The sequence below is a fragment of the Gopherus evgoodei genome, chromosome 2 (genome assembly GCF_007399415.2).
Source record: "Gopherus evgoodei ecotype Sinaloan lineage chromosome 2, rGopEvg1_v1.p, whole genome shotgun sequence".
Classification (NCBI taxonomy): Eukaryota; Metazoa; Chordata; order Testudines; family Testudinidae; genus Gopherus; species Gopherus evgoodei.
Window position 1 is genome coordinate 171,557,586 of NC_044323.1, and position 24,705 is coordinate 171,582,290.

Below are 24,705 nucleotides of genomic sequence, written 5' to 3' on the forward strand. Positions count from 1 at the left end.
CATAGCCATGCTGAAAACTATAAAGACGACTGGTTCTGTCTGCAAAGCTAATGCCATTTAGGGAGGTGGTGTAGCTACAACGGCAGAAGGAGTTCTGCCAGCTTCCAATGTGGGGATCTGCCATCATAGCAATACTAGCCAAAGCCTTATAGGGTAGGCAAGATCCTGTGTGCTGCTTGAGGAGTATTTTGTGGCTGTTGTCACCTGTGATAGTCTAACTCTAAAGGAGTTAATGCAAGTGTAAATAACTCAGGTTAACTCAGCAGTGAAGAGAGACAGCTTAAGACTCTTCAAGGGTACAAAGTCTAAAATATGATATTCTGCGAGACTGCTAAAAGATGAAGGCTTGAATTATCAGCAACACAGAGGAGGCTTATCACTTTTGTATCAGTTCTGAATAAAACCTAAACATACAGCTTGTCTACACAATGCATTAGTTTGCACTAAAAGTACCCTAATGTGCACCAGCCAGATCCACATGGGACAGTTAGTGCATAACACGTTAGTGAGCACTAGAATTTACACTTCTCTAGTGCAGAGTAATGTACCATGCAGACAAGCCCAAAACTGTCAAGCTGAACAGAATAGTTAATAGTATCCTCTCGGTAACCACTGAGTGATACTATATACCCAAACAATGACTGATATACACCTCTATCCAGATATAACGTGACCCGATTGTATGCGAGCCCACATTCCACACGGTAAAGCTCTGACATGCTTCTCTGAGCAGCGTGTTAAGGGTGTCACGCCAGGCCAGGGCTGAGAGGTTTGCTAAGGGACGGAGGGTCTCGGGGAAGGTCAGGGGCTCCCTCCCCAGGGTCTGGGGGGCAGGAGCTGTGGGAGGGGACTTTTGGAGGTCCCACAGTCCCAGAGTGGCCCGGGGGCCAGGAGCAGCCCGCTCTGCTTCCCTCGCCCCTGCCCCAGCCTTGTTCCTCAGGGGAGGGCATTTGGGGGAAGGGATTCCCCACCCCCCCGCACTCACTAGCAATGGCAGAAGTGGAGCAGCCCCGCCCCAGCCCACTCCTCTCCGCCAGCTCCCAGCCGCAGCGCTCTGCTTCCCACCACAGGAGAGTACAGGGGGCATCCTTTCCCCAACCTCCCTGCACTCACCAGCAGCAGGAAGCAGAGCAGCCCAGCCCAAGCCAGCTCCACTCTACCAGCTCCCAGCCGTGGCAGTCCACTTGCCCCAGCAGGTGAGTGCAGGACCTTTCCCCAGCCGACCCTCAGCAACACAGCTGGGGCCGGGGCAAGGAAAGCAGAGCAGGCTGGAGCCATGTTGCTCCGCTTCCCACCACAGGTGAGTGCAGGGGGACATCCTTTCCCCAGCCTCTCTGCACTCACCAATGGCAGGAAGAGGAGTGTCGTGGCTGGGAACTGGTAGGGTGGAGCGGACTGGAGCCAGGCTGCTCCGCTTCCTGCTGCTGCTGTCAGGGGGCAGGGAGGGCTGGATAGGGGTCGGAGTAGTCAGGGGACAAGGGGGTTGGGGGGGTGGGAAAGCAAGACTGATATAACGCAGTCAGATTTTTTTGTCTCCCAAGGACCATGTTATATCAGGATGGAGGTGTATGATAAACTGCCTTTATAAATCTGTCCTAAATTTCTCAAATCCCTTAAATTTCTTTTGTCAAGTGAAGAATTTGCTTGTAATTATTTCATTCACAAAACATAGCGGTTTCTTGTTTACAGCTAATGATCTTCAATTTTCAGACTCTTTATGGAGTTCATTGGATTGTCCTTTTTAAAAAAAAAAAAGCACGTTTTCATTTTTTTTGGGGAGGGAAGATACTTAAAACCACCACACACTAAGTGTCCACTTGTCTCCTCTACATCTATATATAAAAAAGAAAAAACTGTCACAGCATTCAACGTTTCAAATTGTGACTTCAGTACATAAATTTTATTTTCAGTTTCCAGGACCTCAGAATAGACAGTTTACTTTATATAAATGTTGGATTAGCTAGTCTTTAGAAATTATGCCCAATTATCTGTTAAAGGGAGAAAGAAAATGCCTACTCACTTCAAAACAGCTCACTTCAAGATCCTCAAATTTTCCTGTAGTTGATGTTCCAGCACAGTTTATAAGCATGTCAACTGGACCCAACTTCTCTTGAGCCTATACAAAAGTTAGTACGCATACTGGTAAGAGTGAAAATATTTTTCGTACATTGCAGCAACTTAAATGTTCAAAATCATGAAAAGAAAATATATTTACTATAAATATGTAGCATACAAGGAAAAAAATCCTGAAAGATAGACAAATTAATTACTTTCTTACTTGTTTAAGGACGCTCTCCACATGTCCATAGTCTTTAGACACATCAACAGATATACAAAGCACAACCTGATGAAGGAAAAAGGAATGAAAGGTTCAATGATGGAACAAACAGAATAGAGTCCTATCTCTTCAAAATGCTATAAAAGTCAAATGTTTTTCTGCAAATCACAATACGGCTTTGGAGAAGTCAATAAGAAGAAGTTACTGAAGTGCAGGGTATTAACATTTCAATTTTACTTACAAACAACACTATAGGTCTAATCATTTAGGCTGAGAAAATTCACTTATAAGTTAACTAGCTAAGAGAGAGCAATCAAGTTTAATGGTTTCTAACCTTGTAATTCAATTGCAGCATTTGTCAATATTGATGGTCAGAGATCAATATGGCTCACTAACATTAAAAATTGCAGACAAACTTAACAAGTAGTTTCTGCAAGTCACAAAAGTCCCTGGCTTGTTCTGTGGAGCTCTTTGGAAATTCAGGATTAACACCTATTTTAAAAATGCAATATAAAGCAAGAGAGTAAAACAGCATTGTTTTACTTAATTCCATGCTAATGATGCAACCTCTGTATGCTAGAAACTATGCTTTTCTTTTCCACAGGTTGTTTTATCTACAGGATATTAAGCTTGTAGAACAAGTTTTTTGTTGTTGTTTTTTTTTTAACTGTATGGTGACATACATGCCTTAATTGGGGCAGTTGCCAGGAACAGATTCCATGGAAAGCATTTCAATGAGTAATTCGTTAATCATACACAGTTGTGGCAAATATTTAGGCCGTGACAGTGTCTCATGTAGCCTCCTTGAGGGCACTCCTCTCAGGCCTCTAGCTATCACCTTTCTTGGGAAGGGAACCTGTTTCTCTCCCTGCAGATTAGGGACTTAGGTGCAATTTCCTCCTGCAGCTCACTTTGATCACCTTTGCAAGTCTGAGTTTACTTCAGCACCTGTCATCCTGTTTTCTGTAGCGGCAACAACAGGTTTAACCAATAACCAACCAACCTTCATAAAGCAAAGTACTTATTTAGAAGGAAAGTGTTACAGAGAAAACATATCTTGAAAGACAACCAACAGCTTATATGCATGCCTGTCTTACCAGGCGTCACCATCTTACATATGGAGACCCTGGTAGATTTCAAAGCCCTTCAAAACCCTTTCTGGAGGGTCTGTCCCTCTTGGTCAGTGTCATTTCAGTGTCTGTGACCCCTCTTCTATAGCTATCTATAAACTACAAGAACAACTAGAAATGTGATTTTCCTTCTCATGCACACAAGTTTGATGATAAATAGCAGTGTGGTTGCAATAGCACAGATAGTGGCTGAGTACAAATCAGCCCTGAACCAGGCTTGGCCACGCCTCTGCTGCTGCTACCTGTGCTACCACGACTACACTTTTATTTCTACTCATATTAGCTCAATCAGAGCTAGTGCAAGTACATATACACAACCAGGGAAATCACATCACTAGCTTGTAATGTAAATGTAGCCTACATCAAGTTGGTCACTTTACATAAGTTCTTAGTTTTTTGTTTGCTGGACCTCTTGAACCTGGTCAAAACTTGTATATGCAAAACTTCCACTAGGGGGTGATACCTGTGAAGATTTGTTTACTTGGGTAGCAATTCACCACCCCTCCCCCGAAACATTTGTAAGTTCCTGATTGTTTATTCACACTTTTGGTGACTCTACTCCTCACTATCCCCAGCAAATGCATTAGTTGTCCTGTTCCAGGACATAAGTTTACCCCTGCCCAGTTTAGCAGGTAACATTACAAGGTCAGAGGACAAACAACATCAAACCCATTTTTCATAAAAAAACAACAAATTTCTCAGTTCTCCACAGAAAGGTGTGTGAAACAGCGTTTGATAATGTAATTTTATATCTGTATAACCCTTGCTAGCACTTTTCTTTGGGGTCCATGAAGTCCACAACCCTAATCTGGGAGACTAACAAATGTAAATAAGAATCAGGATTTTTTTTGCAAAGAGCAGTAAATACATAAAATTGATAGAAACCAATTGCTATGGTTGAAAGTTAGTCAACCAGTAGCTCTCAGGAAAAATCAGTATTTCATGGTCCCTACATTCCACCTTGTAGGCACTGGTTGTTGAAGGTCTTCAATTTTGGGAGCAACTCTTGGTTGAAGGGCAGCAGTGCTATTTAGGCTCCCAATTGTAGCACTAGAGCCACCAGAAATTTAATCTCAGACTGCTTCTTACAGCAACGCTAGCTCCTCTGCTGAACCACCAGTGACATTCTAGTTCAACAACTTGAGACCATTCTGCCTCTCACATTTTAAGTATGGGACTGCGAGTAGGGACTTCTGCATTCTAGTTCTGATGCTGGCCCCCTCTGTGGCTTTCATTGTCACCCAATGGTCTCTCTCAAACTCTCTCCAGGAGTTTTTAAACAGTTTTCAACAAGGTAACATCATGGCTGGCTCTAGTTATGATGTATGCAGACACACAAAGTTAACACACCATAATTGTGGAAGCTAACCATGTGTCCAGTTGGCCAGCAGTATAGATTGCACATGCTTGTCTTCCTGTGGCCAGACTGCAATTTTTCCGTGTAAACAGAACCTGCTAATCATTCCTGTGTGTAAGGTTGGATTGTCTTTCCTCCAGCATTCTGTACAGCAGGACATCTGAGACACACTGCACCACAAGTTGCTATTGGCACTATACACTTCCCGTCTGTGCATTCTATTTCCTAGTGAGGCAGTACACAATACATGCCCAGATATCCCCAGAAAGCATTGCTACAGAGTTAGGTGGGATGATAGGTGCGCACACAAAAATTAGAGTGACAAACAGGTGCGTTGTGGAAAAAAGGCACTGTCTTGACAAGTACTGTATTTCTTACAAATGAGTCAGATGAATGAATTACGTGGTTACAGAACACTTACAATTGTACTTTGCACCTTAGTTTCTGTATCTGTAAAATGGAGATACTTAACTATCTCAAAGACTTGGGTGATAAGCCAGTTTATGTTTGTAAAACACCAAATATGTGCTAAAATTGACCAGTTTGCATAAAATGTGCCATATCCCATAAGAATCCCCCAAACTTATGCGGACAAGTGTCTCCTGAAAGATTTTTTTTGAAATTTTACCAATTACTACATTTTAATTTTTAAGTATTAATTTTAGCAATTACCCCCACACAAACAAGTCTCCACTTCTGCTGCAAGAGGCTTTTAGGAGGACATAAAGATACATACACAAGTACACTTTTTATATGAAGTGAGTTAACTATGTTTGAAATGCATCCCAAAAAGTTGTATTGCTAAACCCAGCCTTGTGGTGTGATCATGGTGGACAAAAAACTGATTATAATATTAGGAAGGATAAAAAGAAGGTTGAATATTTATTTGCAGGCCCACCCAAAAATTAGTAAGAAAGGCTTTCGACTATTGTGCTCTATACCATCCTGCTTTCTTAAAGCTGCTAATTCAATTTTATGCTTTTTTTACACGAATTTAAGAAAAAAGCAATTGTAAAAAGACAATGTTGACTTGTAAATAGCTGAATGCAACTGCAGGACCAGTCAATCTGTACAACCCTCTTGCACATACTCATTATGATCAGGGCCAGATTTAGGGGCAGGTGACTGGCCGAGCTTGGTGCTATTTGAGACAAGAAAAAATAGCAGGTTTGAAGTAAAACATTTCAGGTATTCCATATGTGGAGTCATTTTTCCACTAACCTTCTAGAATGTTTGGGACCTTTGTAGAATCTCATGGAACTGAAAACTACAAACCTCCAAGAATGCTGTCATCCATGCCCTTGTGGGTATATAAGGGGCAGGAGTCGCCAGTCAGTCAGTGAGATATAAGAATGAACTGAAGTGAAGTGAGAGCCCGGCTGCAATGTTGTGAACCTTGTTTTGTTGTGTAATTGTGAAAGTCTACTTGTATTTTAAGATTTGAAGAATGTAAGTAGTGATCAATAAAGGATATATTTAATCAGATGCCAGAGATATCTACTGAACCCCTATCTACATAACAATAGAAAAGAAATACTGTTACTTCTTTTGCCATGCTTAACACGTCATGTTTGATGACTTTCGAAGACTGAGGAACATAGACTTTTGCTCTCCCTAATACTGTCTGTTTTCCCCCATAGAAAATAAAAGATGCCCCTGAAGAAGCCTTCAGGAGCTCAGTATAGGAAGCAAAAAGCTCAATTACAATCTAGTGTGCAGCAAGGGACAAATTTGATGGGAAAATATCTGAAACAGAACAACATAGATGGGGTTTTAGGCAGTAGTGATTGTCCCAGTGCAGAAGAAATTGAGGCGTGAAGAGTAAATGATGAAGTCCCATTATTAAGGAATTAGCAGATTTACCTGAAAATAAGGAATGAAAATGTGAGGAAACTGATGGAGAATCATCCAGTTTTCCTGGTGGTGTAAAGGAGAGTGATGATAAAGAAGAAGAATGTGGCCCACATGAAAAGGAGAGCAATGACAAAGAAAAATCTGGTTTACATGAAAAGGAGAGAAATAATAAAGAAGAATCACTTACATGATGACAGAAACAGCAGTGAGAAAAACTGCACACCACAAATGGATACATCAGATCCTGCTTTATGACCAGCGACTCTAAACTCTGCCGATACTGATCGCACAATTTGGAACGGGCCAGGCAAAATATGATGTTAGCAATATCAACAGCAGTAGAGAAATCTGAACCTTGTATTTGCATCTAGACAGGTAAAATGCCTTTCAAGTTAAAATGTATCAAATATTAATTTTCAAACTTCAATATTTCAGGATACAAACATTATTTTTAAAGCGAGACTAGTGAAACCACGTAGTGGGGTTGGGAGGGGGAGCTCCCTCCCCCCTTTTCTTTTTTACTGTTATGTAGCACAACCCCTTAGTATTCAGTACACACTGGAGGCAATGATCTTACCTGTTTATCATTAACAGAGTATTTTTCAATTTCTTTCTTTGTCTGCAACAGCTTGCTCTAAAATGAATATAAAGCACAATTAAGGCAGTGCAATCATGAGAATTTACTACTTTCTGGTATTTCACTGAAGCTAAAAACATTTCAGCACATTAACGACTGGTATTTTAATTCTGTAAAAACAGCCTTGCATTTGGTAAATGTATGAGATCTTGTCTAAGGCTCAAAATTGCTATTTTCATTAATCTTTAAAAAAACATAAGCTGCAGTTTTGAAACACTTTCCTTTTCCCTATTCCTGAGGTTAACATCAGAAAAAAACCTCTACAATGACAACGTTAAGACTGAAACTGAACACTTCAGTTATTTATTTAATTTAGGGCTGTCAATTAATTGTAATTAACTCAGGCAATTAACTAAAAAAATTAACCGTGATTAATTGCAGTTTTAATCACACTGTTAGACTGTTAAATCAACTGAAATTTATTAAATATTTTTGAATGTTTTTCTGTAGTTTTCCAATATTGATTTCAACTACAACAATACAAAGTGTACATTGCTCACTTTATATTATTTTTTATTACAAATATTTGCACTGTAAAAATGATTAAAAGAAATAATATTTTCAATTCACCTCATACAAGTACTTTAGTGCAACCTCTTTATCATTAAAGTGTACCTTACAAATGTGTTTTTTTGTTACATAACTGCACTCAAAAACAAAACAATACAAGTCTACTTAGCCCTACTTCTTGTTCAGCCAATCGCTAAGACAAACAAGTTTGTTTACATTTATGGGAGATAATACTGCCCATGTCTTATTTATGTCATCAGAAAGTGAGAACAGGCATTCGTATGGCACTTTTGTGCTGGCACTGCAATGTATTTACGTGCCAGATATGCTAAACATTTGTATGTCCATTCATGCTTCGGCCACCATTCCAGAGGATATGCTTCTATGCTGATGACGCTCGTTAAAAGAATAATGCATCAATTAAATTTTTGACTGAACTCTTTGGGGGAGAACTGTATACCTCCAGTTCTGTTTCACCCGCATTCTGCCATATATTTCATGTTATAGTAGTCTCAGATGACGACTCATCATATGTTGTTCATTTTAAGACCACTTTCGCTGAAGATCTGACAAAACGCAAAGAAGATACCAATGTGAGATTTCTAAAGAGAGCTACAGCACTCGACACCAGGTTTAATAATCTGAAATACCTTCCAAAATCTGAGAAGGATGAGGTGTGGAGCATGCTTTCAGAAGTCTTAAAAGAGCAACACTCTGATGCAGAAACTACAGAACCTGAATCACCAAAGAAGAAAATCAGCCTTCTGCTGGTGGCATCTGACTCAGATGATGAAAATTAACATGCTTTGTTCTACACTGCTTCGGATTGTTATCGAGCAGAACCCATTGTCAACATGGACACGTGTCCTCTGGAATGGTGGTTGAAGCATGAAGGGACTTATGAATATTTAGCACATCTGGCATGTAAATATCTTGCAACACCAGCTAAAACAATGCCATGTAAGTGCCAGTTCTCGCTTTCAGGTGACGCTGTGAACAAGAGGGCAACATTATCTCCCATAAATGTAAACAAACTTGTTTGTCTTAGCGATTGGCTGAACAAGATGTAGGGCTAAGTAGAGTTGTAGGCTGTAAAGTTTTATATGGTTTTATTTTTGAATTCGGTTATATTTTTGTACACAATTCTACATTTGCAAGTACAAAGATTGTACTACAGTACTTAGGTGAATTGAAAAATACTATTTCTTGTTTTTTACAGTGCAAATATTTGTAATAAAAATAAATATAAAGTGAGCACTGTACACTTTGTATTGTGTTGCAGCTGAAATCAATATATTTGAAAATACATAAAACATCCAAAAGTATTTAAATAAATGGTATTCTATTATTGTTTAATCGTGCGATTAATCTGTTTAATTGCCTGACAGCCCTAATTTAATTACATGAAGGGATTAGGAATTTGTATGTTATTCCTTTACAGGTTACTGTTTTTTTATATGATTGTTTAAATCAGACTGAAGAACACATGGAATAACCACATAACAAACCAACCAATCATTTATTCCAAAACTCGAAACAGATAAGGAAAGTTTGAAATTTCACTTTTTGGGGCGGGGTGCGTGTGTGGCAGTATGAAGGTAATTTTAAATATATCAGACTGGTCAAGACTATGCAAGAAACATTTTCAGCTATGTAAGTTACCAAACATCATAACTAGAGGTAACTGAAAAAATGACAGTTATTTTTATGTTTAATTTCAAAGTTTGCAATATGTTTCCTGATTTCTTTCCCCAGCCCCTACTTACTGACAAAAATCTGAAACCTAGAAAGTTTTCAGTTCAGTTTTTCCATTGAAAAAGCTAGATGTTTTCTGAAAGTTTTACTTTTGGTTAAAACCATTTTTTTTTTGATAAAAAAATAAATGAGCTCAAACAGCAAGAGATAAATCAATTCAAGGGAAAGATTTAATTAATTCAGGCTTAAATTGGTTTTTTTAATCTTAAAATTATTAGAGGCCTGACAGAAAGTGTTCTCTGAATTCTAAGTATTCATTTGTCAAATCCACCACTTGTTGACAAGAATTTAAAAGGCAACAGCATAGGACAGACAAAACTGCATTGTGTGATACAGTATAGTAGTATGATTCACTGCTATGTTATATGATGCTCTGAAAGTCCTGTCTTTTAGACTAATACAAACCGAGTCTGTAGACCAGGGGTAGGCAACCTATGGCACGGGTGCTGAAGGCAGCACATAAGCTGGTTTTCAGTGGCACTCACACTGTCCGGGTCCTGGCCACCGGTCTGAGGGGCTCTGCATTTTACTTTAATTTTAAATGAAACTTCTTAAACATTTTAAAAGCCTTATTTACTCTACATACAACAATAGTTTAGTTGTATGTTATAGACTTATAGAAAGAGACCTTCTAAAAATGTTAAAATGTATTACTGGCACGTGAAACTTTAAATTAGAGTGAATAAAAGAAGATTCGGCACACCACTTCTGAAAGGTTGCCAACTCCTGCTCTAGACTGTTAGAGTGAGTACAATAAATGCTATTTCTCAGGCTGTGCCCATACAATCACTGATGAGTAGGGTCCTACCAAATTCACAGTCCATTTTGTGAATTTCACAGCCATAGCATTTTAAAATTCTTGAATTTCATGGTTTCAGATATTTAAATCTTAAAATTCACGGTGTTGTAACAAAACAGGAATATGCATTTGAAAACAGCAAAATATAAACACTTAAAGCCCTTAAGACTCAGCGTTTCTCACAGTGGGGGTCCCGACCCAAAAGGGAACGACAAGGCTATTGTAGGGGGTCAGTTTTGCCACTCTTACTTCTGCGCTGCCTTCAGAGTTGAGCAGCTGGACAGCAGTGGCTGCTTGACGAGTGCCCAGCTCTGAAATCAGCAGTGCCACCAGCAACAGCACAGAAGTAAGGAAAGCAATAACATGATTCCCTACAATAGCCTTGCGACCCCCTTTTAGGTCAGGATCCCTGCTTTGAGAAACGCCGTCAACTCTTGTATATTTTTACCCTATAGCATAGCGTACTTTGAAAATATAGTGTAAACAGGGTGACCAGAAAGCAAATGTGAAAAAATCAGGACAGAGGGTGGGGGGTAATAGAAGCCTATACAAGAAAAAGAGCCAAAAATCAGGACCACCCCTGTAAAATCGAAACATCTGGCCACCCGAAGTGTAAAATTGCGTAACGGATCATATTTCACAGTCCGTAACACATTTATCATGGCCATGATTTGGTAGGGCCCTACTAATGAGAACAATCTAGGATAACAAAAATGTTGGACTGTGTTCCATAAGAAACAGAGACAGAAGAATCTTTTCCAAATGAAAGAACTACTACCAGGGAGGAAAGAAGTTACATGTTCTTGAAAGCAATAGTTACAGGAAAAAGCCTATGTAAATATAAATTTTTCTAGTCAATAACGTTTCTAAGACACATTCAGAATCTGTTTTAGTACCAAGCCAGTGACTCACTCACATTGCTTGGACAGAGAAAAAAAACTCATGGGATTTTAGTTACTTCAATTAAAATATTCATCAGCAACACAGTATGAACAATTACTGCCAAACTATATTCTTGTATAACACATCCCTATTTTAAACTAGACCTCTATTTTAAACACATTATTTAGTTAGTAAACATACATATAAAAAGTTACCTCATTTCTTGCAATCAGAGTTATAAATGCACCCTGCTTATAGCATTCAATAGCAACACATTTTCCAATTCCACTGGAACCTCCAGTTACCTAAAAAAAGATACATCATTTAGCTAATTTAATTATTACTTTGAACAGCCCCTTTACTAACAATCCATTATTTTCATCTCCCCATCCCTACAAATCATAACTGCATTCTCAGAGTTCTTAATCATTCTCTGAAATATATTAAAAGGTGACTAAGTCTATCAAAGATACATTGTAGAAAAGTGAGTATGCAAAAAAACACACAAAACAAAAAACCAAACCAAACAGAGCTATCTTACATCAAGGAGTTTTTCCAAATTTTCTTTTTTAGTTCAGTATTAGTTGTATATACAATTTGATACTAATATGCAATGTCCTACTTCAAGCGTTAATCTGAACATACCTTTAGTCGCTACCCTAGACAGGGCCGCTAGAGGATTCAGGGGGCCTGGGTCAGGGCCAAGTCTTCGGGGGCAATTCAGTAGCGGGTCCCTCTCGGACGGAAGGACCCGCTGCCGAATTGCCGTCAAAGAATGAAGTAGCGGCGGTAGAGCAGCCTAAGTGCTGTCGATTGCAGCTTTGTTTGTTTTTTCCCCACTGTTTGCAGCGCTTACACTCACTGGGCAGCACTTGGAGGCATCAGCAGCACTTCAGCGGTGGGTTCTCCACTCACTCAGAGTCTTCCGCTGCACTGAAGGACCCGCTGCCAAAGACCCGGAGTGAGTGAAGGGCCCGCCATGGAAGTGCCACCAAAAACTCAGAGCGGCTCACATGGCCCGGGGCAAATTGCCCCACTTGCACCCCGCTCTGTGTGGCCCTGACCTTAGACCTCACTTCCATCTGGCCTGATTTTTTGCTTGTCTCTTATCTACTGCACACGCATTTTATTGGTCAAACTCAGTTGTAACAGACTGAACTCTGTAAAACAACTGATACAAAGGTTTCGCTAAGGAGACAAGACAGTTCATAGCAAACTTTAAATCAGAATGAATGCTGGCTGGCCAGCCCTTTAATCTATTACTATTAACTAACTATTGGATCAAATCCAACGCTGTATATATGAAGTAGCAATAGAAATCAGTTGTGCAACAAAGAACATAGTTCAACTTCGCTCAGTGAAGATGTAATCTTGACAAAAAGCCAAAGTTCAAATTTATAGCCTATGATTCAAAATACCTTCTTTGCTGTTAAACAATTAGGCAGTTGAACTAAATTATAAAATTGAGTACAGCCATTGGGTATTTCTCTTTTGTGTTTACTATTTCTAAAATTCAGTCTATTTCATGCAAATTGTAAGATATGTATGGCTGTTCTTATTGATCAGATACATTGAAATTTAATGTCAGGATCATTTGGGTATTTTACAGATTTTGTTTAAATTACTGTTTTGCCCAAATTCTCCTCCCACTGTAAAATAAGAAAACCGATAAGCTGTAAAACTGAGTAAAATTCAGCTCTTCGAACGTCTATATTATTTAACTTTTCAATTCCACAACTGGGCAATATAATTAACAAAAACTTGACATTTTGAAATAGCTAGGATCAGTTACTTTTTGTGGTTCTTTTGTTTTGCTTTAAAGGGACTATGGAAAACGTCTTTGGGATTGTTTTAATAATTAAAGCAGAAACCATTTCCCCATCACACTCCTCTTCAAAAAGACTTACAATTAAGTATTATTAAAACTGGCTCTCATATCATTCTTTTCATCCAGAGATCTCAAAACACTTCAAAGAGAAAGAGATGGTATTCTCCATATAACAGATGGGGAAATCACATCCCTATTTTAATATACACCTCTATTTTAAAAAATTAAAGACATAATTTAGTTAGGAAACATACAAATAAAAAGTTCTCATTTCTTGCATTCAATAGCAACACATTTTCCAAAACTGAGGCAGAGTCGAGTCATCAAAAGCAGCAGAACTACTAGGTCTCCTGATCCCCAGTCCAGTGCTCTCTCCACTAAACCATGCTGCCTCCGCACCTGTCTCTACCGCTACGTATAATTTCATGATTCTATAAAAAGGCTATCGTTAACTTGTGTTCCATCCCCAGAAGCAGAAGGAAATTAAGAGTAAGAATTTCTGGGTTCTGTTCCCAGCTCTGCCTCTTCTATAACACTTAAATTTGCACACAAAGACAGCCATGGCCAAAAAAGTGCTAATTATCTAGATGTAAGTTATACAACTAAATGTACTAGACATGATATTTGACAAGACTGGTGTTGTGGTGGCTTTATTTTGGGGAGGGAGTGGAGTAGGAAGAGGTGTGAAGCACTCTCTCTGTTACTTGGCTTGAAAAAAACTAAAGAAAGAATCACTAGCCTAAATATTATTCAAAAGTTTCATTAAGTCCTACAAGGTCCTTCCTGTAAGGTAATACCTGAGATATTTTGTGTGCGCCACCAGGAAAAAGAGAGCCTCTGCATATGCTCCAGAATAAAAGTTTTATCTACTGAGAGATAGTCTAAACAATAATTGTATTTATTGTCAAATGGAGATAATTTATTTAAAAAGGACATCTGAAAATGTCTAATTTGCAACAGTATTCCTTACTTCTCTGTGAAATATGAAAACAGGAAACTCTGGTATGGATCTATTAATGCACAGTTTACATGACTGAAATTAAATTGCATTTAAGATACAGGATTACCAGCATTCCCAAACAACTTTATACATTTAAAAGCTATGCTCAGTTCAGAACAGCCAAAGCTTTCTATATGAAAACATTAAACTAAAAATTTTCCTGAACACGGGTAGGGTCTACAAATGTACCTGTTAAAATACTACTTTATGTGATGAAACACCATTTAAAAAAAATATTACATGAACAGTTTTTAGAACCCATAAAAACCACACTAGAGCAAATGTTCTCCTTCAATAATGAATTTTTAATTATGCAATTACATCTTATGAACTCTTTTTGTCAAATAATTCCTGTAATAACAGAGTACATAAATTCTAATGCTCTCTGAATGGGGAATGGTAATATAAACAGGATCCCCAGAACCTTCTCCTTATGGCACAATCACCTAAGGTTTTTTTACCTAATGTACCACATAGTAGGTAAACACTGAAATCTAAACTTGTAAAATTTAAACGACCATTATCAAAGTTAAAATGCCTAAAAACTCAGCTACCTTAGAAAGGTTTGCTGTAAGTTTCAGTTAGTCATCCCAAACAGTAATATTTTGTGAATGAGTGTGACTAAATTCATGTTGAAGAAAACTGTAAAATGGGATCGCTTAAAGTTTGTGGGGCTTTTTCTTTCTAAAAAGGCCTTGATTTTTCCCATTTAAGAATTCTGAGCCATCATAGTAGTTTTTAGAAAAGGTAAATATGTTGACAGCAACAGATAGACCTAAGAATGTAGGTGCTGTATGTATGAGAAATTGCAATATAAAATGATAAGTGGCTTTATAAAATTAATGACTCTAAGAGCACCCTGGTTGCCTGTTCAATGTTATACGCAGGTCAAACAACACAAGTACAGTAATAGGGCAAGATCCTCACCCTTGTTCTAACCCCTTTATGCTATGTGAGAGGGACAGAGATGCATAAAGGGGCCCTAAAACCCCTGATTGTACCTGGTGGAGAATTTTCCCTGGTACTAGCACTGTGGAAATAGCTGCTAAGTTTGCCTTTGGATGACCTTATTGTAAGCCCTAGCGCACACGGGCTTTTCGAAGACAGGGGGTGGGTCTGGACCACAGTGTTGAGAAGATTCCAGGTAACTGTAGCCCACCATATTGGAGGTGCTGCTGTAACATAGGCAGGTTTCCATTGCTGTCTAGGTTATGCTGGTGGCCACTGAAGTTTGCAGAACAGCCCAGTTTGGGCGGATGCAAAGGTAGCTCCTAGGCTTGTGAGTTCTATTCTGTGCCTCTTACAGGTGCAACACAAATTAACCCCCAGTGCTGGTGGTCCACTTGTACTTAGAGGTCTGACCTCAAGAAATGCAGAGCACCCACAACTTCTATAGAAATCTATGGAGTCATGGATGCTCTGGTAAATATAATTAAACTATAAGCTTCCCATATGCATTTAAAGCAACGTGTAGCTTTCTGTCCCTGCCTTAATGGCCCATCTTTTTTCCTCATTCTCTATTTATCTGCACATACATTTTCACTATGCATGCCTCACACCTTCCAAAAACCATGATACCAACAGGCAACCAATAAGCTTCTTATGGAGATGAGAAGTATTTTTAAATTTGAAAAAAAGGACATGCCACCTCACCACTTCATTTGTATATTGTCCCCATTTTCCACCACACTCTGAATTATCTTGAAGAGAATAAGCCTTGGACTATCAATTCTTTTGTGTTTATAAAACCTGTACCACACTGCAGATGCTACTGGAAACAATAAATATGAAGTATCCAGTAAATCTAGGGTTATAAGTGTCATTAAAGACTAATACATTCAATTTAACAATATAAAATACTGAAGGTAGTGTGCATTCCCAGTGATTCAGATGCATGTCTTTTGCCAGCTGAGAAATGCAATGGTTCCCTAGAGAGAGAGACAGAGCATATTTCTCATTGCTTAGACATCCCCACTGCACATAATACTATCTTAAACATGTAAGGCACTGATAGTGGCTCCACAGTTAAGAACTACCTCTAGGTAAGTGCTCAGCTATTACAGTGAGGACAAAATATAAATCCCCTCGGTTTAGAAATGTGATGTCCCTTCCTCACCACTTAAGTTACATTATGTCTGAATGTTGCTGAACAGGGCAATCAGTTATCACCATCACCACCATCTTGTTGTACCACAGGAGTGGTTTTTAAACTGATCCTCCAATCCCACTTAGTCCAGGGGCAGAGGCTGACACAAACTTCTTTTGCTGGGTCTTCTTGTGGGGGGAGGGGCCCAAGGGGTCAAGGAAGCTTGCTGCTTTTAGCGCTAACAATACATATACATACACACACACCCCTCACACTATATGCGTATGTGTGTACGTTATACAGCCAATCCACACACTATACGCATATTATATATATACACACACACACACCCACATGCATATATAAATGCACATAGTGTGTGGATACACACACGCACACAATGTATCTATACACACACCTATATACACCCCACCGCCTCCATACAAAATGCATTTGGATATATATATACACACACAACCTATTTATACACGCCATCCATACACTGTAGGTATATATACGGACATGCATAGACACACACTCCGCTGCACCCCCAGTCTGTGTACAGATGTGTGTCTACACACGGACACAGGCGCACTACATCCTCACCTCACGTACAAATGCGTCCACACACACTCCCCTGAACTCCCCACACACACTTCCCCCGTCCCCATCTCGAGTCACCCGCAGCGCCCCCACCCCCCCAACCGGGAAACCAGGGCAAGGCGGCACCTTCCCCCCGACACCAGCCTGGCCCCGGGGTCTCCCACCCGCAGGGCGCTGGGGCCGGAGGGGAGGGCGAAGAAGCGCGGGGCGGAGAGAGGCGGCAGCGCCCCCACACTCACCACGACGTGGGCGCCGGGCAGCTTGAGGGGCTTGGGGCTGATGAGCGGCGACACCATGTAGAGCAGCAGCACGAAGGCCACGACGCAGGCGGCTGCCAGCAGCAGCAACATGGCTCGGGGCGGGCGGGGCCGCGGCCGACAGCGCCACAGGCCAGCTCGCTCCACAGCGGCGGCCACTCTGCGCCGCCCCAGCCCCCGAGTGCCGCTCTGTCACGGGGGGCGGGAAAGGGCGGACAGCGGCTCCGCTCCGTGATTGACCCACGGGATGGGTGAGCTGCGAGGGGATTGGCTAGCCGGGCGGGTCGGAGCGCTGTGGGGCGAGACCCTGCCCCGGGATTGGCCAGTGTGGCGTAAGGAGCGCGGGGATAGGTGCCCCGTGAGTGCGTCCAGGGCCGCAGTTCGTTAGAGGCAAGGGGGGCGGGGCCTTGCGCGAGCGCCCCCTGGGTGCGAGAGGGGAGTTTGCTCCGGGCCGGGCCTTGCCGATGCCCTGGCCGCGACCCTGGGGGTCAATCGTCGGGAACGCGCGCGCGGTGAACAGGCCGCCGCTGCCGGGGCGCAGGAGGGTCAGGCCGGGCTCGCGCGCGCGGGTTGCACAGGACGGGAGCGCAGAGCTCCCAGCTGCCCCTCCCGGTGGGAGTTTTGCCCTCCCTGCCAGGAAATTTGGGGACCGGCGGGCTCTGATTTGCAGAGGTGCTGCTGAGCACCCGTAGCTGTCACTGGAGCTCGGCAAGTGCTGCCGCTCAATGTGGCTGACAGTCAGGAGGGTTCACGCTTTTGAGTAGCTAAGAAAGAGCATGTGGGGGGCTCAGAGAGCTAGTAGGCCTGGCTCCAGAGCGCGAGCAAATTGTTTGCAGGACAGCAATTAAAAACACAAAACTGTCTGGGCAATCGGAATTAAACAACTCTTCCGCTTTAACCAAAGAATGTATATGCTATAAATATATACCCCTCTTAGTTTTCTCAGCCTAGGAAATAATAATAATCTTCTGAATGAGAAACACCCACAGATTATATTATTAATAATAGGTGTTCTACAGCATCTTAAAATTGCACACAGCTATTTACGAGGTAAAAAAAAACAAAGTCCTAGCCCCAAAGAGACTAACCAAGACAAAAAAAAAAGAAGGGTATGAAAATAATACTAGCAGGAGATTAGAAGTATAGAGTGGGAGGAAACTGGAGCTGAGATGTAGGCAGAAATCATGCGCAGTTTTGAAAGTGAGGGCAAGGAGCCTGAATTTGATACAGTACATGTGGGAAGCCAGTGATGAGATTTGTAGAGCCCTGTAAATTCACAGATACAGATATCCATGGACTATTTTTGCAGATCAGATGAAGATACAAATTTTGTATCTGATCAGGGCTTTAGAGATTTGGGAAGGAGTTGGCATAGAGCGAGAAAAGAGAGAGCATTTCAGTTTAAATGTTTCGAATAGAATGGAGCAGGGAGAGAAATATGAGGAAGCAAGAGAGGAAGAATTATATTAGTTGAGAAACTACCAATATGATGGCAAGTTTTTTATCAGTAGGAATGGAAAGAAAATAATGATTGGTAGTAATATATAGAAGACATGACAAGACTTGGGGAGAATGTGGGAGACATAGACACCAGCCAAAAGCTGAGCTGAGCTTGTCTAACCAAAGATGACATGAGGCCCCTTTGCGATCTGTATTCAGGACAGGAAATAGTCTGGAAACCACACAGATGGAATTGATGATCTACTGGAGGACAGAAATCCATTCTCTTATCCTTGGACAGTATCTAACACGGTCAACCTAAAGCAGGCCTGAACAACTCGTAAAGTGGCAAGGGCCACATTACTCCAAAGAAAATAGCTGAGGGCCGAAACCTCCCGGCCCGCAGAAACACCCCGCCCCAGGGCCGCCCAGCCCTGCGAAAACAAACCCTCATTCCCCAGCACCGCCCCACCAAAACAGCTGTGGGCCAAAAAGGAAGGTTGGGGGTGGGGAGGTGATACTTTATTTTAAATCAACCAGGGGCTCCCAGCTGAAGAGGTGGCTGGGAGCCCTCAGGGTCAAATTAAAGGACCTGGGGCTCCGGCAGCTGGGGGAACCCATCAGGGCTGGCTGTAGGTTTTTTGCTGCCCCAAGCAAAAAAAAATTTAGCTGCTCCCTGTCCCAGACCTGGGTTCCCCCCTGTACCCCCTGCTGCCCCAGTCCTGGGCTCTCCTCTCACCCACACACACACACACCCTGCTACTCCAGCGCAGGCTTCCTCCTTTCCTCCCCAACAGTGGGCCCCCCCCCACCTCCTGCTGCCCTAGCCCTGGGGCTCCCCCCACACACACCTCCTGCCGCCTCAGCCCTGGGTCACTGGTAACTCGCGCCCAGGGGGTGTCATTCAGCAGGAATTTTGGATGTGCACAAAACACAGACAGGATTGATTCCCATATGGTTACAGAGCTGCAGTAAAGTGGAACAATTTTCAGCTTGTGTGATTGGAAGATATCTGGATGCATATTATAAGACTGTCCTCCATAAATGAGGAAAAGTTGAGGTGCCTTTATTATTCTTTTGTTCCACTCTTTCCTTCTATGGGGAATTTGCCAATGCAATATCTTCCTTTTAAACAAACAAACAAACAAACAAACAAACAAACAAACAAACAAACAAACAAACAAACAAAAGGCAATGGCTGTTGAAAATAGCAATTCCAGTCCTAATAACCACTGGGAAGCATTTCTTGCTCAATTTTATCCTACTTTTTCTACAGCAAGTTACAGTGGATCAGTATATTTGATTTGGCAGAAATGAAGTAACAGCTGCCCAAACTGAGCTTGAGCACTCCTGAATTCTGAGGTGTTCAAATCTGGAAGGCAGGTGCTGAGGGAGGGCTGTGGGCTCCTCAGGGGAGCATGGCAGCAACGTGTCTGGAGCTGCACAGAGCCGGACACGCTAGTCTGAGTGGCATGGTAAGGGGGCTGGGGGTTGGAGAAGGGGTAGGGGGTTCCAGGGGGCAGTCAAGGGACGGGGGGGTTGGACGGGGCAGACAATCGGGGGGGGGGCAGTCAGGGAACAGGCAGCAGTTGGATAGGCATGGGAGTCCCAGGGGTTTATCAGGGGACAGGTAGGGGGTGGGGTCCTGGGAGGGAAGCTGGGAGAGGTCTCAGAAGGGGGCAGCTGGGGACAAGGAGAAGGGAGGCTTAGATAGGGACTGGGGTCCTGGGGGGCAGTTAGGGACAGGGGTCCTGGGAGAGGACGGCTGCGGGCAGCGCAGAGCCCTTTGAATCCCGGCCGCGGCTGAGATTTAAAGGGGTCTGGGCTCCCTGCCCCTGCAGGGAGCCCAGAGCCCTCTGACTCCCGGCCGCAGCCGGGATTCAAAGGGCTCTGGGCTGCCCGCAAAGTGCCCTGTGCGAGGGATTTAGAATCCCCCTGCAGACTGCACGGTGAGGCTCTGCGGGCCGCATGTTGTGCAGGCCTGACCTAGAGATATTGCTGTTCTGTCTGAGGCAGGTACAGTAGAACCTCAGACTTACGAAGTGACCAGTCAACTGCACACCTTATTTGGAACCGGAAGTATGCAATCAGGCAGCAGCAGAGATGGAAAAAAAAAAAGAGCAAATATAGTACTGTGTTAAAGATAAACTACTACAAAAATAAAGGGAAAGCAGCATTTTTCTTTTGCATAGTAAAGTTTCAAAACTCTATTAAGTCAATGTTCAGTTGTAAAGTTTTGAAAGAACCACCATAACGTTTTGTTCAGAGTTACGAACAACCTTCATTCCTGAGGTGTTCGTAACTCTGAGGTTCTACTGTACTGGTTGTCCAAGGAAACAAACTAAAATGATATATCTTTCCTGGAGGGATGTCACCAGAGAGTAGTGATGAGTACTACCATCAGACCCCTCACCTGTCTCCAGCTGAATTATCTCCGTATATCTATTCAGCATTTATATGTAGCCACTATTGCTATGTCTACACTGCAATTAAAAACCCACTAACTCAGGCTTAGGCTAATGGGCTGTTTAATTGCGATATAGCTATTCGGGCTCGGCTGGTGTCTGGGTTCTAGGACCCTGTGAGGTGGAAGGGTCCCAGAGCTTGAGAGACCTTCACGTATATGCTTTGTAATGTGTGGTGTGCATTTAAGAAACTGCATCACATTAATTATTAGTAATATGGTAATTTGAGGATGTAGTTGATGAGGTAAACATCATCCCTAGGCTGAGTAAACTGAAAGGTATGCATGTATAGCAAATAAACTCCAAGGCCAAAAGGTCATACATACATAATACCAGGTAAATTCAAATGACCAAATTACAGGTGCTATGGTAACCATAATTGTATATGTCCTCAATTTTGTGCATTTAAAATCTCAACCAAAATCTAGCAATAATAAGTTATGTTACAGGTTGAAGAATATGGAAACAGGTAAGTTATTCGTAATGACCAAAGGCAGCTGGCAATTTTAGTATCAAAGTAATGGGATGGAGTAGCATATAGGTAGCCACACTCAAAATGCCTGCTACAAAAAGTGTCCTTTTTACCTCTTTCTTGGTAAGAAAATATTCCCAAAGTACAACCAGTACCTGTGAGAAGATCTGCCCAATTTCAGATGCTTCCAGGTGAAGGAAAAGATCACTGAAAGTGCAGACAGGCAGGTTGCAGACTCTAGAAACAGTGCTAGTGTCTCTGTCCACTCCTCAATGTGGTCCTGACCAGCAAATTAGAATAAACAGGGACCAGATAACTAGAGCAATAGCTCCACTTCCCCTCCAGTGGGCACCATTGTGGTGAAAGTCCTTGATGTGGCCTGGATCTAGCTAAGTCCCACTGTGGGCAAGAAAACAAGAAATGGCATCAGTTACCATTGCCACTTGGCTGGTTTTTGTACTGCCTTGCTGCAGGTTAAAAGATGTGCATATATTGTGGGTTGATTTTTGTAAAATGGTTCTCTAAAACAGTCTAGCAATTAAGTGCTAGTGCAGACTATAGCTTTTTTATTGGTGGGACAGGGATAAATAGACTTGACAGTGGCCATTTTTTCTGGGTCTCAGAGGTGGCCAGCAGCTGCTATAGAGCAATTTCTTGTTCTGCTTTTCCAAAAGAGTAAGGCCCAGATCCTCAAAAGGTATTGAGGCACCTAATCCCACTGATTTCAATAGGAGTTAGATGCCTCAATACCTTTGAGGATCTGCAACTGAGAACTTCCTTCCCCCTCCAAACATCCCCTCTGTTGTAATATAATGGCTAGGATGTGACACACAGGAGAGGTGGTATGAGACTGACCTTTGTTTCCTGGCTCCAGTCACTTGAAATGTGTCAAGGCTGCATGACATGGGTCCCAGGCCCACTTTGGGATTTTGGCTTCCCCTGGAACCCGTCTTGTAATGATGGTAAAAGCTCCAGCCTTCAGATAACTTCCAGCCTGCCAGCCAGTCTGATTCTCTGCCTTTTCTGTTTCTTCACCTCCTAGGGAAGAAAACTCAGTCAGGGCTGCTGCAGGAGGTAAGCAAATATATCAACCAGAAACAACCAATACAGATTAATGCTGCCATTAATAAAACACATAGCTAGACACATCTGGGATAGAGGTCAGGGCAGAACTGTCAATCCTAATGGTCCAAAAATCATATGGCAGGCATCAAAAAAACATAAAGTCAGCTTAAAAATCACAAGATTAAAAAAGAAAATGATAATAAATGTTGGGTTCTTTTTATTTTCCTTCTTGTCTATGATCCTTTACATCTAGAAGCTTTTCTTTTCAACCATAAAGACTAGAAACTTCTTCCCCAGGTTTTATTTAGGCATCTTCTGTCTCTCCCACTTGACTGACAATCAAGGATGGCTATGACATGACTTTGGTATTATCATGGCAGGATGCTAACAGTTTGTTTTCCAAAAGCGAACATCGTGTTCCACTTGTGATGGGGTGAATGCGGGGGAGGGGGGAGGAGCATAAGTTAACAGTGAGAAGATACTGGTCAGCATGATAGACAGTGGTTACATCACATGCCAAGTTTCCTGGCATATAGCTACTTTTGAAACTACTTTAGGGCTAATTGTATTAGATTTTAGAAACCTGAATGATGTTGAAACCAAGATTTTTGTTCTTTGGGCCATACACCTCTGAACTGGAGATCCTAGTAAATCTTTGTGAGATTTGTTGCAATATTCCAGCAATGTTAAATTTGCATCCTTGAATCCTCCAGGGCTTGCCTTATTTACTACATCTAGTTCTTTGCTGTTAGCACCAGTTCTTCTGCCAACTCATATAACTGATCATAGGAAAGGCTTGGCATATTTGAACAAATTTGCAAAAGGAATTCGCAAAATGAAAATGAGTTACTTAATAATGTTCCACCATTCATATATGTTATTAACTCATCTGGAATCCCATGAGAAAACTGTGATGTAAGAGCTCAATAATAATAAAAACAATAGTCTACAAATAAGAGGTAATCTTACCCCTCTAACTCAGATAGACATAAACCAAAGTTGGATCAAGGTGATCTGGAATCCCAATTGGTTTGTGGGTTTCTTTTGTATTTGTCTCCTGTATTTATTACAGATTTTATACTTGGTTGCCTTGTCTTCAATAGTAACATTAAAGCCTGGCCAAAATAGGACAACTTGGATTCTTCTCTTACACTTCTCAGTATCAACAGGGGCATGGGGGGATTAGGTTTAGCATTTCCAGCCTCATGCTGTATAGCATAATGACAGAAAATCCTTGGTACAGAATCCCATCCAATGGAGAAATTTAATCTCTATCGTTCCAATATGTTTTTATGCTTCAAGTTGAAGGTGCCTGGGCTTCTTTTGCTGGCCATCCATCTAGAATTACTTTCTCAAGATATTGTGAGTTTGGGTCATTATGGGCATCTCATTTGAGCTTGTCACATATTGTTTCAGAAATGGATGTTGTTGAATTATATTTATTTCAGCCTGTTCCTCTGTCTCCTTTCTTTGCTTTTTTCTTTTTTAAACCAACAAACAGGTGGTCTTGAAAGTATATTTACTATAAGAATCTCTGTGTCAGGCCTGTATTTCACATTTAACAAGTACTTTTACAATTTCATGTTTGTTTTCTTAAATCTAGTGGGGAAATTTTACACAATGGTTTCTGTAATTTGACTTCCAGTGGTTTATGGTTTTTCTCCTACCATGATCTATTTCTGTCCCCAAGCATATTAATTAAACTGCACGTACACAAAGCCAATTGCCAGCATTTCTTTTTCAATCTCAGCACAATTCTTTTGTTTTTTAATCAGGACTTTGAACACGTGGCTCAGGAAAATCTTGAAGAATGACAGCTGCCAACCCCTTGTGAGTTTGCATCAGCCAAGATTGAGTTATCAGTTATTATATGTATACCAGTTATATGTATATCCTGCTCACACTCCCACTGGAATGTATTGTACATCTCCAGTGCCTCTAGGCGTGCCCCAAATAGCCCTATGGAGGATTTCACTCTCTACAGTTTCTCCATGGTCTTTGCAGTTGCTTGCAGGAATTTTGGAAGCACTAAAACCACCTCCGCCAGGTTCTTTTCCAGACTAAAAGATTCAGATGACTTAATTTGAGCAATTTTTGCAAAGGTTACATTTTCTTCTGCCATCATGTAATAAGGGTATGAAACACAGGAGTGCTGGCAAGAGAATTATGTTTATTTCCTTGCTCTAATTACATGACATAGGTCAGGGATACCAAAGTTTATATGTCAGGAGTCAGAATCTACTAATGAGCAGCTGCTGTTACCCAATGATAGTAGGAATTGCTTAAG

The 24,705-nt window shown here is 41.6% G+C and overlaps 1 protein-coding gene across 2 annotated transcripts in view; it reads right to left on the minus strand.

Moving 5' to 3' along the window:
• The window catches only part of KDSR (3-ketodihydrosphingosine reductase), a 38,243-nt gene extending 21,100 nt beyond the window's left edge, over positions 1–17,143 (minus strand). Inside the window, exons 1-5 of one of the 2 annotated variants that reach the window (XM_030552272.1) lie at positions 16,959–17,143; positions 11,418–11,507; positions 7,197–7,253; positions 2,279–2,344; positions 2,021–2,116 (exon numbers count right to left, since the gene is read on the minus strand). In XM_030552272.1, coding sequence (XP_030408132.1) covers positions 2,021–2,116; positions 2,279–2,344; positions 7,197–7,253; positions 11,418–11,507; positions 16,959–17,069 — 420 coding nt within the window. In that variant the 5' untranslated portion in view covers positions 17,070–17,143. The remainder of the gene's footprint in view (positions 1–2,020; positions 2,117–2,278; positions 2,345–7,196; positions 7,254–11,417; positions 11,508–16,958) is intronic. The other variant, XM_030552271.1, reaches the window with a different exon arrangement.
• Between the last annotated feature and the right edge of the window lie 7,562 nt (positions 17,144–24,705).